This window comes from Gopherus evgoodei, chromosome 5, assembly GCF_007399415.2.
Source record: "Gopherus evgoodei ecotype Sinaloan lineage chromosome 5, rGopEvg1_v1.p, whole genome shotgun sequence".
NCBI lineage: Eukaryota > Metazoa > Chordata > Testudines > Testudinidae > Gopherus > Gopherus evgoodei.
The window spans coordinates 111976092-111990908 of record NC_044326.1 but is presented as its reverse complement, the minus strand read 5'-3'; the positions used below and the strand labels follow the sequence as shown (position 1 = coordinate 111990908).

The following is a 14817-nucleotide window of genomic DNA, read 5'->3' as shown; positions in this document are numbered from 1 at the left end:
TAATACAAGAACCAGGGGACGTTAAAATGAAAGCCAACTACATTATGGTCCTTTTGACATTAGAGAAATATGTAACTTTGATGTAGTTTTGCCAGGCCAAACCGCTAGGGAGCACACTGCACTGATATAAGGTAGAGCTTATGCTGGTGTAATTTACTTGGCTAAGCATGTCTGTGTTAGGGATTTACCCCAGTGTAACTAACTACATTGATGTTATTACACTAGTGCAAATTTCTCTAATATAGACAGGATCTATCTCATTTCTGGTGTCAGACTGGAGAATTAGCAGAGCAGTCCAATGTTACACTGACTGGCTGGATTCAAGAGAAAGATTGTACATTGGAAAATGTCTACGTTAAATATATTTTTTTAGTCCCTAGTCACTGGAGAATGGGTTAAAGAGTCAGAAATCATTTTGGGGATCCTCTTTTGTTCCCTTTCCTCAAGAGAATTGTTTTTTCAGGGGCTTGTTTTTACATCCCACACAGTGAATATTAGAACCCCACAAATAAAGCTATCTTCACAAGTTATCCCTTTGGGATGCCAAAGGCTAAATTGACCCTCTATAATGATATGACCACCCTTTTTCAGAAACTAAGCACACAAGAAGGAATCACTCTCACTTTTTCCCAGCTCTAGCCTGCGCACTCTAGTCACTGACACAATATGGTTTAGCCATCCATCTGAACCAGACCCACATATAGTTTCATAAATAGTTCTTATGTCCATACTGCTTCCATATATATAGCTAAATATAACCTAATAAATTCATGAAATTGTTTGTCTTCTCTCCCAGACATGGTAGGGACTCGAAACACTGACTCCCTTTGCTATGAAGGAAACAACTGCCTGATAGAATGCAACATTTTTTATTAGGTGTGTGAATCACCATGACGCACAGTTATTGAAATACCATCAAACAGCACAGTCTCATCAAATTACATTTAGCTGTTTGCCTTGGCAAACAAGATGCAGACTTACTAAGATCAGTACTTTGGCCAAGCAACATATGCGTTAAAATCTGTGGCAAATTATACTTTTTTCTCAATTCTCTTGCAAGCACATAGGGTTTCTCTATAGCATGTTGCCTCAGGCTTATGACTAATTTGGAAAAAACAAACAAAAAACCACAAACTCTCCTTTGACTACTCTTTGTGCGTAATGACTTGGTTGAGTTCTGAGTATGGGAGGTGAGCACATTTGCTAAGCTACATGCATAGCTTTCATTAAAGTGGGTCTGCCAAAGGTATTTGAATTAAACTTGGTATGAACGGGTGTACCAGGCGTTTGATGCCTCCCTGCTGGAGGCTCTCCCACCTTGACACACCATACCCAAAAGAGGTACCTTTTGGGAGAAAACAGCAGTCAGTTTGGACCTCCAGGAGCTTTCTAGAGAGACCATGCAGAGTCAGCTGCTAGCAGAACCAATGAGAATTTGTCTTCCGGCAGCTAGACAAGCCAGGCCCACCAGGCAATGTAAAAAGGGCTGGTGCTGCCTTCTGGGGGCAGTTCTGAGACAGAAGAAGAAGGATCTCCTCGGTCTGAATCCAAAACCCAAAGAATGCCAAGTTTGATCTTCTCTGGTTTTGTTGGAGGACCTTCTGGCTGTCTCAGAGCCTATATAATATATTATCGTATACCTTGGGTAGCGGTGTTGCATATTTAACAAAAAAACTTATTGTCCCCAAAATGTTTATTAGTCATTGAAGTTAAGTAGCTGTTGACAAAATACGAAGATGGTCAAATAGTCTGACTAAGAATTCTTTCCCATATCTGCAGCTCAGGTTTCATTCTCTTGACTCTTGGAAAGCACTAACAGATTTTGGAAGCTGAAACTATAGAATGATAAATGTTACTTCTTCTTCTGTGTTCTAATACTAATCAAGGTTTTCTCTTCTGCTAACTCCTATATTTTATAGGTTGGTCAACTGCACCTGGAAGGAGATTTAGGCTTGAAAAACAAGCACTAATTGATTGTGAATCCCAGCTGGGCAGGGGCAGGCTGAACTTGTATAAAGCAACCAGGATGAGAAGCAGAAGGGTGCTGCAGAGGAAATAGTCTGCAGTCACTCCCTGGGAGAAGGGAGGTGTGTTTGAGGCTACAGAGTTTGGCAAGTAGTCAAAGAGGAAAGTAGGAAGGAGTCTAGGAAAATAGCAACAGGGTTTTGGAGCACGCAAACAGGAGTTGCTAGACATAGAGTGGCTACTGGCCACTGAGGAAGTGGCATAGGACCCAGCCTTGGAGTGGAAGACAGTCTGAAACAGCATATGGACAGCTGATGTAGTGGGCCTTTGATACCCTGGAAGGGGCAGACTAGACAGCGACTTGGCTGGAGGGCTGAGTCATGAAGAGGGAGCTCCATGAGTCCTGGAGAGGGAGGAGGAATGTGGTGTGAACAACTCTTGGCAAGGGGCATCGGAGCTCATTAGTGCTAATCCTCAGATGTTGCCACAAAGAGGGGTCCAATGCTGAGTAAATCCCATGATAAACCCTCACAGATCTGCGAGTAAGTAATGTAGAAAATAAATGGGACTTATAAGTGAAATCTCTCTTCAAGTATATAACATTTTTATAGAATTTTTATTATCTAAAACTGAATTTCGTATCCAATAAAACTGTTGCGTAGATATTTAGAGGTAAATAATGGCTGGCTGTGAGGGGAAGACAGCACAAGGAAACCCTCTGTCCCTTGCAGTGCACCTGTGCAGAAGACAGCCATAATGTGGTTGGTTGTGCTTAGGAATGCAAGCAGTAGGAGTCTGCTATAGTGATTTAGGAAGCACTTATTGGCCATGAGGGGGTGGAATTGTCCTTCCTATGCACAAGTAAGCACTAACAGGTTTTCACTGATGTGAGTGCTGCCTCCACACTTTTAGAAGTGCCACAGCTGAGCACACTTACCCTAGTGCCCTTGGAGGTTTTGTGCCTTATGGACGGGGCTGGCTCCAGGCACCAGAGCAGGAAGCAGGTGCTTGGGGCAGCCAATGGAAAGGGGCGGCACATCCGGGTCTTTGGCGGCGGGTCCCTCAGTCCCTCTCGGAGGGAAGGACTGGCCGCCGAATTGCCACCGAAGCATGAAGTGGCATGGTAGAGCAGCCGCCGACGTGCCACCATCGTGGCTTTTTTTTTCTTCTCTCTCTCTTCGCCGCTTGAAGCAGCAAAAATCCTGGAGCCGGTCCTGCTTATGGAGGCAAAACACCTTTCTCTCCCACTATGGGAGCACAGTAGGTGCTTCCTATACTCCAGAGTTCCAGAGGCTTGCATTGCCATAATTGGCCTGTAGTGTCTAATAACCTAAAGAGTGGATTTATCACATCCTTAAAACCACACAAGAACTCTTGAATGGGTGATTGTCATGATGCATGTAATCAGTCCATCTGATTAAAACAACTGCAAACTACAGGCATAAATGTACAGCTTGTGTTCTGCTTTACCTTTCCTTGTTGACCATGAGCCACACCCTGTTTGGAACTCTATTCCAAAGGTTCTCAAACTGTGGTCTGTGAACCACCAGTGGGTCTGCGAGCTCTATTCAGGCGGCCCATGAATAGTTCCTTCTAAGGTGTGCACCTGGGCAGCCGAATACAAGAGAATGAAGGGCCACCCACCTAATTAGTGGAGTCGTGCAGGTGATGTAGGTGGCGCAGATGTAAGGTGAGGTGATGGCCTTTGGGGGAATGGGGGGAGGGGGGAGGGGGAAGTGGGATGAGGTGGGGGAAATAGGAAGTAGGTGAGGAGGCAGTGGGGTGAGAAGAGGGGGTGAGGGGAATTTGGGCCATGCAGGGCTATGGCAGCTAGAGAAAGAGGCGACTTTTCTCAGCTCCAGGGCTGCGGCTGCTGGGGAGAGATGGCCCTCCTTCCTAGCCTCAGCTTGGGGGCTGCCGCGGTGGGGGAGAGAGGGCACAACCATCGCATCAGAAAGATAAGACAACTGATATTAAAATGAGTTTTGTGCTTTTATTTGTAGAAGAAAAAAACATTAATTATTAAGTTTTTTTGATATAGTGCTTTTATCCAAAGCGCTTTACAATAGTTAGCTAATGGTACAAACAACATTTGGAAAGATCATTAAGTGGTCCACCGAGACCCTCAGCAATTTTCAAGTGGTCCACGAAAAAAAAAGTTTCAGAACCATTTGTCTATTCACCATGCTCAAATGTGAATAATTCTTGGCTGAATAATATATTACAAGTAAACATCAGTACAACAATGTTTTGATATTTTTATTTTTCTAATCATTTGTTTAATTCTTTACTATCACAGTACTGTATGAAAGTTTTTGCCTAATTATCTAAGTAGGACATACCAAAGGTGAGGTGAGGGGTGGGGTGACCCTGTGGTTAGTACCTGTGGCATCATAGTCAGGACTCCCTTTTACAGTTTTTACTCCCCTACTGAAATCAAGTAAGGATGGAGTAAGGGCTACATCTCATGAATGCAATACATCACTAGATAGGCTGTACATTTTTTATTTTTATGTATCATTATGGGGATTTAGTAAGGGCCTGCTCCCAATAGGACTGGCTCTAGCTCAGAACAAAGGTTGGTGTATGGGATGGACAAATGTTCTTATATTATCCCTTCATACCATTTTGTAGGACTCAAAAAGACAGTAAACATACCAATTACTTGCATGCGTGGGTCCATGTCTGCTGTGGCTTCTTCCAACAATGACAGCAGTTTGGCTGATATTTGATGGACTGATTCAATGTTGCTAAACAAGCCATCCACGTCAAACCTAACAATCTGATGGAACACAAATATTGAGCAACAACTGATAGAAGCATAAGGAGGGACACTGAATAATGCAGGTTTTTTCAAAACTCCAGGACATGCCACTTTTGCAAAAGTCTATGTAAACATCCTTGCTGCAATTTCAAGGACACATGTGCAGTGTTTTAATTAATACAGCTGGGCTAAAGCAGTTAACGAGGGGCACTTTATCAAGTGTATTTAAATTTATTCTGAACAATTCCTAAAGGGAATATGTGTGTCTTGGAGAGAAGTAAATATTATTAGCTAGCTAAAGGAAGAGCTGTAGCTGGCTAAAATGTTTACTTATTTCATCATAGAGAAAAAAAGACAGTAAAACTGAAAGTGACAATTATGAGAGAATCTGATCCCTTTATCATGTTACCCATAGAGACTACATAAGCTGAGCCCTGTTGTTTGTTTACATAGGTGCCACATATCAGGCAAATAGCCTTTCTGGACTAGAAGAGGCCATTTTATGTGAGGTGATAGGACTAAAATCCAGGCAGCGTATTTTGGCTAGAATAAACAGATTTATGGTTATTAGAGACAAGGTGGGTATGGTAATACCTTTTATTGGACCAACTTCTGGTCCAAGAGCTCTTCTTAACCTGAAAACTTCTATCTCTCACCAACGGAAGTTGGTCCAATAAAAAATTACCTCACACACCTTGTCTCTAATATCCTGGGACCAACACAGCTACAACAACACTGCATATGTAGATTTGTGGTTAGTCATTAATATAATCTGTGGGCCAGACCCTCTGCTGATGCAAACTAGCACAACTTCATTGACTTCAGTGAAGCTGAAAGAACTTACACTAACTGGAAATCTTAATACATAGGGCAGAATTATCTCACTGCTTATTTGAAATAGGCCAAAAAAAAATTAGAAAATATACTTTTCATACTGGCAACTTGCTTCCATGGACAAAGGGACAGTGATTAAGGTTATGGAACAATTAGTTACCCAGTATGTGGAAAGGCAGAAAACTAAAGGCAGTGTTGATTTTGGCAGATATGCCGGTCCTTCTGACCATGCCTATCCATTAGTAATAGAACAGTGTGTTTACACAGCAGCTTACAGAAGGAGTCCAGGAGAATCAAATTGCATGTTACAGTAATAGAATCAACATCATGTTTTAATTGCTTGTGTAGTTAATTTCTGATTATAGAGATTAACAACATTTTTGCTCCATTAGGAAATGTGAAAGATTCATCTATAGCTTAATTTTCTAGACACTACTTTTTCCCTGTTGAAGCAGTCTGCCCTCAAATAAATAAAAAAACAAGCTTTCAAATGTGGTTATTCATCTAAAAAATAATCTTAAAAGCATATGACATTCTTAAAGCCTTCTTTAAAAAAATGCAGATTATGTTAAATTTAAAAATGTAAGGTTGTGATCTTATTTTTATAAGCTTTTGTCTTTTAACAGTGGATCTCTGATATCTTACTTAATGCAATATGTTTGTGGTATTCAGAAATACACGGGCACATAATGACAAAGGCCCAAACTGGTATATGTGCCTAACTGCTAAAAGTAGCAGACAATGGAGAACATGTTTTCAGTATGAGGAGCAGCAAATGGATATATAAGGTGGTTCCAAATAGCAGGAGCTGCGGAGGCGAAAGCTCTTGCGTCAACATTGACAAGACTTTAATTGATGAGTGCAGCTAGTGAGGAGAGGAAAAGAGACAAGGAGTCATGTTGTCCTCTCAGTAACACCAGCAGGTGTCAGGGTCTCTAAGGGCTTGTCTACATGGTGCCAGCAAAGCACATAAGAGCACTTTACAGTTCACATTCCTCTATTGTGTGTGCTACAGGCCCTACTGGCACAGGTTAAAATGAACTAAGTACCTTACAGAGCACACCAGCAGGGTCTACATCAGGCTGTTCTAGAGCAGCATGTTAGATTGTTTCACAAATCACAACCCTCTAATGTACTTTGCCGTGCCTAAAATAAGTAGCATTCCAGGAGAGGTGGAGTCAAGGCAGTTGAAAAATAGTTTGGCCCAACTTAAGCAGCCAAACTGTTTCATATGGAATCATATATACACAGTTCAGATAATTGGTTAAAGACCCAGTGTGGATTCTGAGCTGTACTAGTAGCATATACCAGCTGCCTGGCCTGGTAGGGTTTGAGGTAGGAGGACAAGTTAAATTTGTCTGCCAGAACCTGTTGCACACCCAGCATATGAGTGCTCCTGCCTGCAGGGAAGGCTGGTACTCCAGCACACAGTTTGCCCAAAACTGCAAAGATTTTTGGGGAAAATGTGCTCTCTCTGAATAGCAGCCAAGTAAGTTTGAAGTTTCTGTGGAAGAGAAGAATGAGTATAATCTGAACTACAAGACCTTAAGGAAAGATGTAATCAGATCCATCCTGCTTATACGTAGCTTCACTATCTAAAATGCAAATACCTCAGGACTTATTGGGTTGCCTAGCCTAGCATTTTCCCACAACAGCTGTTCAAGCAACCAGGATGAGTTTGTTTGAATAAAAGCGGTCTTCAAGGATGAAATTCACCACGGTGTGAAGGGCCATAACATTCAAGCCCCTTACTGGAGAAGTTGGTATAATGGAGTTTCCATGGTGATGGGAGAAAGCCAGGGGAGGGGACGGGATGTGTAATCTGTGATTACACAGCAGGTTGCTGAAGCAGCATGGAGGAGCTGCGGCTGCAATTCTAGTTCATAGCCTAGAATAATGGCCATAGGGTTCAGGGTGAGGAGGTCTGAGCTGCAGTCCTGTTTCTGTCCCATTTATTCCAGCTTTATGCAGGTGAAATGAACTTCACCCTGAAAGCCTTGGGCATTTAAAGTATTCCTGCTTGCCCTCCCTGCAGCAAGCCCCATCCCCTCCAGAAAGTTATGCCTAGAATTGTACCCAGCACCATGCCATTCCTGCATATCCCTTGGCAGACATTTGTGTTTGTTGCTGATTGCAGACAGAGCAGTGGTAAATTCAGATCTCTGTCAAATCAGCCTTTCCGCCAAAAAACAAAACAAATAAACCCAACACTTTCTTACCTGCTTGTGTCTCAAGGGCTGAACCACTTCCCTGATGCACAGCTCCAGGTCATGGAGGTAGTCTTTCTCTGTCTGCACCAGTTCTGCAATGATTTTTACCCTCTTGGCCATCATTCGCCTGGTCAGCTGCTCTTCATTCTCCTGCAGTGAAGTGACTGGTGACAAGGACCCAGCTTGTGGGGCCATCTTTTCTGTTAAAATTTAGCACAGAAAACTTGTGAGAACTGTAGTTTAAGAACCTGCATTCCCACTATCATGCCTAATCTGGTTTGAGTCACTGATACATGTTTAGTCTATTCAGAGTCATCAAAGATGCTTGGTTTCAGAGTGGTTTCAGATGCTTGGTGTATCTCTGAAAAGGATAAACCCTGCCTCATTGGCTGAAGCAAGGAAAGCCAAACAAGCAGCAGACTCATGTCGTTTCATTGTCCTGGAATGGGGAGCTTCACTGTGGGCAGGGCCGGCTTTAGGCCAATTCCACCAATTCCTCTGAATTGGGCCCCACGCCTAAGAGGGCCCTGCGCCCAGTGAGAATCCCTTCCCTGGCTAGAGGCGCCTTTTTAATTTTTACTCACCTGGCGGCGCTCCGGGTCTTTGGCGGCACTTCAGCGGTGGGTCCTTCGCTTGCTCTGGGTCTTCAGTGGCACTTCGACGGCGGGTCCTTCAGTGCCTCTGAAGACCTGGAGCGAGTGAAGGACCCGCTGCTGAAGTGCCGCCGAAGACTCGGAGCACCGCTGGTGAGTACGAGCCCCATATGTTTTCTTTTTTTTTGGTCATCTCTGCCAGGGCCCCATTGAAACTGTTCAAATTGGGCCCCGCACTTCCTAAAGCCGGCCCTGACTGTGGGACTCCCGTGGCACCTTAATGACTAATAGATTTATTTGGGCATAAGCTTTTGCAGGTAAAAACCTCCACTTCAGATGTATGGAGTGAAAATGACAGATACAGGCATAAATATATATACTGGCACATGAAGAGAAGGGAGTTACCTTATATATATATTTATGCCTGTATCTGTCATTTTCACTCCATGCATCTGAAGAAGTAGCGGGGTTTACCCACAAAAGCTTATGCCCAAATAAATCTGTTAGTATTTATGGTGTCACCGGACTCCTCGTTGTTTTTGTGGATGCAGACTAACATGGCTACCCCTCTGATACTGTGGGAATCCTGTGGACTGAGCAGCATAGCTCCTTCCAGGGTTTGCTTTGTGTTAGTGCAGGAGGAGAATATGAGGTCAGAAACAATGCTAGTGTCCACTGAAGACTCCCCTAGCCACATGGGCAATGAGGGGAGAAGTATATTCAGCAGAGTAGTTACATAGGAATTGCTATACAGGATCAGGCCAGTGGTCCATTTAGTCCAATTAACCTGTCTCTGAGTGTCCAGTAGCAGTTGCTTTGGTGGACAAAACCCTGCCACTGGCAGTTATGGGATAAGGCTGTGGTCATTTGGCGCCGGTTACTATTTTAAATTTAGGCTGAGACTTTTGAAAGAGCTGAAAGATTTAGATACATATCTCCCATTTAAAATGATTAGCATTTGTGCATTTGACTCCTTTAGAAATAACATTTTAGCCCTAGATTAACTCTTTGGGGCAGGAAAAATGTCACTTCTTATGTAAGATGAAGATTACGTTTAACTGAGCCTCAGTGAAATAACCTTAGCCCTATTAAAAAAGATTAATGTGAGAATATTCTGGCTCAGGGATACAGGAAGTTGTGCTATGAATTCATCTGTCCATGGTGATGATGAAATCTGTAATTCTATCTGGATAGGTTCCCTTGGACATTGCTGAGAAGTTCTAGGAGAATGAGGTCAGCTGTGATATCCAGTAACAAAGGATCCAAAGAGCAGGAGATATGTGGATGTGGCCACTCATGACTATTTTTCCTTATAATAAACCTAAAATACCTATTTTTATCCCAGACATTTGGAAATGTTCCTTTGATTGATGAGTCATATATATGTGTTACAGGTAGAGAAGAAAGAGAAACTGTCCGTAATGAAGTTCCTTCCTTTCACAGGTTCGTTAGGCATTTGGTTTGCCAATCCGGCAGATATACTGTGTGAGCTGTGTAGACAGGTTGTGTATTTTATCTGTAGGTACAGATCTACTTCTTTTTCACAGGAAAAAACACTTAATAGGAAGAGAGACTTTGGAGAGTGTTTAAGATACTGCTAGCCACAAGATGGTGTATAGAACCAGCAAAAAATGGACATACCATTACTGAGTATCAGTGCAAAACTCATATAACAGTTTGACAGCAGAAGGACTTATAGCTGAGTGGCAATGCGTTGGAACCGTCTATTGAGACGCACACTCTGATGCTATTTGTGTCAACATCTTGTGTACACCCTATTGTCTAATGAGCCAGTAACAAGATGTATCTTTTATTTTTGCAAGGTGATAACCAATATTGAACATTCTGTAGTTTATGAATGAACTGCTTAGCAGGAGAAGAGTCATAAACATCCAGCAATGCCTGCATAAGACAATGAGGGACTAGGTCTCTGATACTTGGGATAATGTTTATCAGAGAACCAACAAGCTTGCAAGATGGAATATTCTGAGTTGTTCATCATCACGGGTCATAAATAGTTATTGATCTGACATGTCATCATCATCTTCTATAATTATACTGAGTGCTGACCCTGGATATTCAGAAAGGGCAGTTGTGTTGCTAATCTTGCCCTTGTTATATGACACACTTGCTAGTAAGCCTGTGTGGCCATGGTTTTGTTGTTGTTTTTTTAATCAGAGCATTTATTTGAAAATATCAAAATTGAGGCAAAGACAAAGGATGAGGCTGAATAAATTTGTAGCCCTATTCAGTTAGGCACTTTTCTGCTTAGAGTTTTTTTCTCCTCTTGGGCAGTCATTTCCACCATTGAGCTTCTCAGCCTTGATGTGCAAATAGAAGAGGGGTGATCAGGAGGGGTGAATGTTTTCTTCTTTAGGTTGAAACATTGCCGTCAAACCAGGCAAAGGAGGTTTCTCCTCTCCAGGCCCAATTGATCAAGATTTTTAGGCCGAATTCAGCCCTGATGTGAGCAGGTGCTGATTTCAGTGGAGCTGCATCCACCTATAATACCCATTCATCATGGATGCTGCAAAGTGGAATAAATGAACAGGCTGTTGCTATACCCAGCAATTGGCCCACACCGGTAATGGGGAGAACAAAGGGGTCATTTGTACCTTTTCGTGGCCTCCTTCCAATTACTTCTGATTTCCTAGCTAAAAACATAGGGCCAGAGCTTTCCGTCTGTTTCCTCTATGCAATAGTGCATTCATTTTTTTATAGAAGTCTTGATTTGTAACTATATTTAAAACTTCAGAGTGAACCACTGAAAATACTGCAGAATTGAATCCATTTAAGTTCTATGTGTAGTGATTTCTGCACAAAAATTAACATTTCCATTGAGGTGGCGTGTGAAAATAATTTATCTACCTTGTGAATAAAACACCAGACAACATGAAAAAATCTCACTAGTATCACTCTGTCTGCAGGGCCGGCGCTTCCATTTAGGCGACCTAGGCGGTCGCCTAGAGTGCTAGGATTTGGGTGGGGGGCGGCATTTTGCCACCCTCGGCAGCAATTTGGCGGCAGGGGGGTCCTTCCACGCTCTGGGTCTTCGGTGGCAATTCTGTGGCGGGTCCTTCACTCGCTCTGAGACCCGCTACCAAAGTGCCCCGAAGACCGGGAGCCATGGAAGGACCTCCCTGCCGCAGAATTACCGCCAACGACCGGGGGAGCGCGGAAGGACCCCCACCTAGGGCGCCAAAAACCCTGGCGCCGCTTCTGCCTGTCTGGCTATCAGGACTAATAGGACATCGTTAGAAACGTGAATGTAAACAGACTTATTGAAGAGAAACATTCTAATCTTATGCTATAACTTGTTTTTTTAATGAACAAAATAAAACTATTGCATCCAATTTTGGGCTTCAAGATGTAACCCTTGAGTTATTCTTTTGGTTTGTCATTCAAATTGCTTGATCAAATTCAATCCTTGTATTGTCAGTACTCACTTATTAGTCTTAATATAGTACATAATATAGGTACCAGGAAATAACTACACTCAACCTCAACACAAAGAAATAGCTAGGAAAAATTTCAGTAAATCTTCTTTTCTTTGTATTTTTTGTAATATATTTCTTTGTATTTTTGTAATATAACTTTACATTTTTGCTAAATATATTTACTATTTCACTTTGGATGTGCCTGTCTCTATACAATGCAAAAGGGAGCTACTGAATCAATGATTATAGTAGAACTTGTGGTTGTATGTTCAGCTGATTGCTTTTAAGCCCTTTGAGGATATTAATAGCATTCTATGGTCAGAAGGGAAAGAGGGGAAACCTTGAGGAATGCAGCTATAGCAAACATATACTCAAATATAGGCAGACTTAATTTTCCATCTGGCACCTGCATCAACAGTGGTATAAGTCTGGTGAGGGCAGGGGAAGGAGAAAGATGAAATATTGCTTAGGCTCAGTGCCACTGTTGTACAATACAGTCCCTTTGACCTTAGATGTCAGGTTATAACATTCTCCAAGTAATGACATTGTCAAAGGAGCTACCTGTGTTTTACTTGTTCCGTTTGTGAATATGCAGTCTAAAAACATCCCTCAAAGATAATCACCAAGAGGCAAATCCCTGCACTTACCTCCACAAGTACAGAGGGTCTTCCGGCAATAGAACGTCTGTTAGTCTATAAGGTGCCACAGGACTCTTTGCTGCTTTTACAGATCCAGACTAACACAGCTATCCCTCTGATTCTGGCAATAAGCGAGTCTGGGTAGGATTTGTGGAGCTATATACCTTGTGTGCAATACACAACAGATCCCTCATTTGCAATAGCTCCCTCACTGTACAGCAACTTGCAGGAGGTGTTGGGGCCTATTTTGGGGAGAAGCCAGAGCCAGAAGATCCACTATCCTCCAGTCCTTCTACTTCATAGGATGGGCAGCCCTGGGAGTAGGATTCTAGAGGTCCTAGAGGATGAAATTGCCTCCTCTGCAAAGGGTCAGTACATGGCCTATTTTTGAGGGCTCAAGTGGCACTTTAGTGGTGCATAAGCCTTATGCTGACACTCTGCAGTCAGGGGCATTTCACTCAGCCTGAAGAAGCTATGAAAGTAACAAATGTGTAAGATGAAGAAAAAAATACAGTATTTAGAATACAAGAAGAGGAATATTATAGTATATTGCATGAGTTGCCAGGGCAATGAGATTTCTCAGAACATCAAGACCAAAAATAGTTGAATTATCTAATTACAAACTCTTGTCATTATTTGTTTTGCATTAGGTACAGAAAAAATCCACATATTCTATGAAATTCTTTTCTTCAGTTCCTTGAGATTAGACTGTTAATTCTGTGTGTGCTGACAGGAGACTAGAGAGATCCCCAAAGGAATGTGCTGGAAGAGAAAGCTTATTGCTGTGTGACAGAAGAATGCCTTGACTGTTAGTGCTATTACCTGCAAATAAACCTTTCCAATATGTCACAGGCTGGTGTATTTATATCAGTCTTATGCTACTTGGTTAATGTTGGTAACAGAAGACCTGAGGAAGGGTTACATCCAGTTATATGCACATGTCAAGCTTTGGCATGAATCATCTGCAAGGATTGTCAGGTGTCTCTGACCCAAGGTCTAACCATTTTGATTAATAAAATGTTTATTTGTGGGTCTGACCGTGTGTATGGAGATGGAATTCATACCCTTTAAAAACATTGGGTCTTAGACACGCTAAGGGAGTGAAGACTATTTCAGTAGCCCTTTAGAGCCTCAGTCATGGACCCCTTTCTGCTAGGTGCTGTACAAACACAGAACACAAAAATGGTTCCCCAAAGAGGTTACATCAGTGAAACTGCAATGACTTCAGCAGAGTTCTCCAGATTTACCCTGGGGCAAGTAAAAGCAGACATACGCCTACTGAATAGAAATTTGAGCATGGAAGGACAAGTGGACTTGTTGCCTTATATGATCTCAAGACAATGGGTATATTTATATAGGTGTATCTTCTGCACCAGTGTAAGATATGCAAACTTTTACTCCTAATTGGACTTTAATTCAATCAAGAAGTCAGCTGCTCCAAAGAGCAACAAATTTTCAGTGTAAGAAAAAATTAGCTCTATGTATATTTAAAATCTAAATATAGTCCAAAGCATATAAGAAATTGGGGGAGAAATATGTGGGCTTTCAATGAGGAGATGCAGAAGCAGGGGGTTGGAGAAACTGTCAGCTGACAGGAAGAAGAGGCATGCTGTTCAGAAAAAGGCTAGGGGAGGGGCTGTTCTCTGACTTAGAACTTCAAAGGGTAGTGCTGCTACCCTCCAAGATACTGCAAACAATTTGACAGTACAGCTGATCAGTACACCACTAAAGTGACAAGTCAAAAGCAAAGGTATTAATACTAGATAGACTTCCAACATGAAGATTTTTCAAAAATATTTATTACCTTAAAGTGAAATACTGCAAATCCCTAAATCAGATACTTTCTGGAAACATTCCTCAGACAATAATATGCCAAGCTCTTATTTAGCTAGGTTTTAAAAGAAACAAACGTAACATAAGTAATCTCTTCAAATATTTTGTGTGTTCCTCCTAGGTTCACACGGCTGCAGCACAGCTATAGCACTGTAGCTGATGGAGGTAATCCATCTTTCTTAAAGACGGTATCTAGGTCAATGGAAGAATTTTTCTGTTGACCTAGCTGCACCTATACAGGGAGTTAGGTCAACCTAACTGTGTCATACAGGGTGCAAAATTTTTCACAGCCCTGAGCAACATAGCTAGGTCAATCTAATTTCTAAGTGTAGACCTGGCTTCGCTTGCACCCTGATCCTGCAGACACTTATGCATGTGAGTAGCTACACTCACTGAACTTGAGTTACTCAAGTACAAAAGTGTGTGCAGGATAGAGGCCTTAGAGTAGTCCAGATAACAATGACTTTCACTGCTGTTGGTCCAAGTTTTATAGGAAAGACCAAATCTTACTAGTAGGGAGACCAACAATTTGTTTTAAAACCT

The 14817-nt window shown here is 42.2% G+C and overlaps 1 protein-coding gene across 1 annotated transcript in view; it reads right to left on the bottom strand.

Moving 5' to 3' along the window:
- The window catches only part of ARHGEF38 (Rho guanine nucleotide exchange factor 38), a 51634-nt gene that overhangs the window by 32116 nt on the left and 4701 nt on the right, over window positions 1-14817 (bottom strand). Inside the window, exons 2-3 of the mRNA XM_030564503.1 lie at window positions 7783-7973; window positions 4624-4747 (exon numbers count right to left, since the gene is read on the bottom strand). Of these exons, the coding sequence (XP_030420363.1) occupies window positions 4624-4747; window positions 7783-7973 (315 nt within the window). The remainder of the gene's footprint in view (window positions 1-4623; window positions 4748-7782; window positions 7974-14817) is intronic.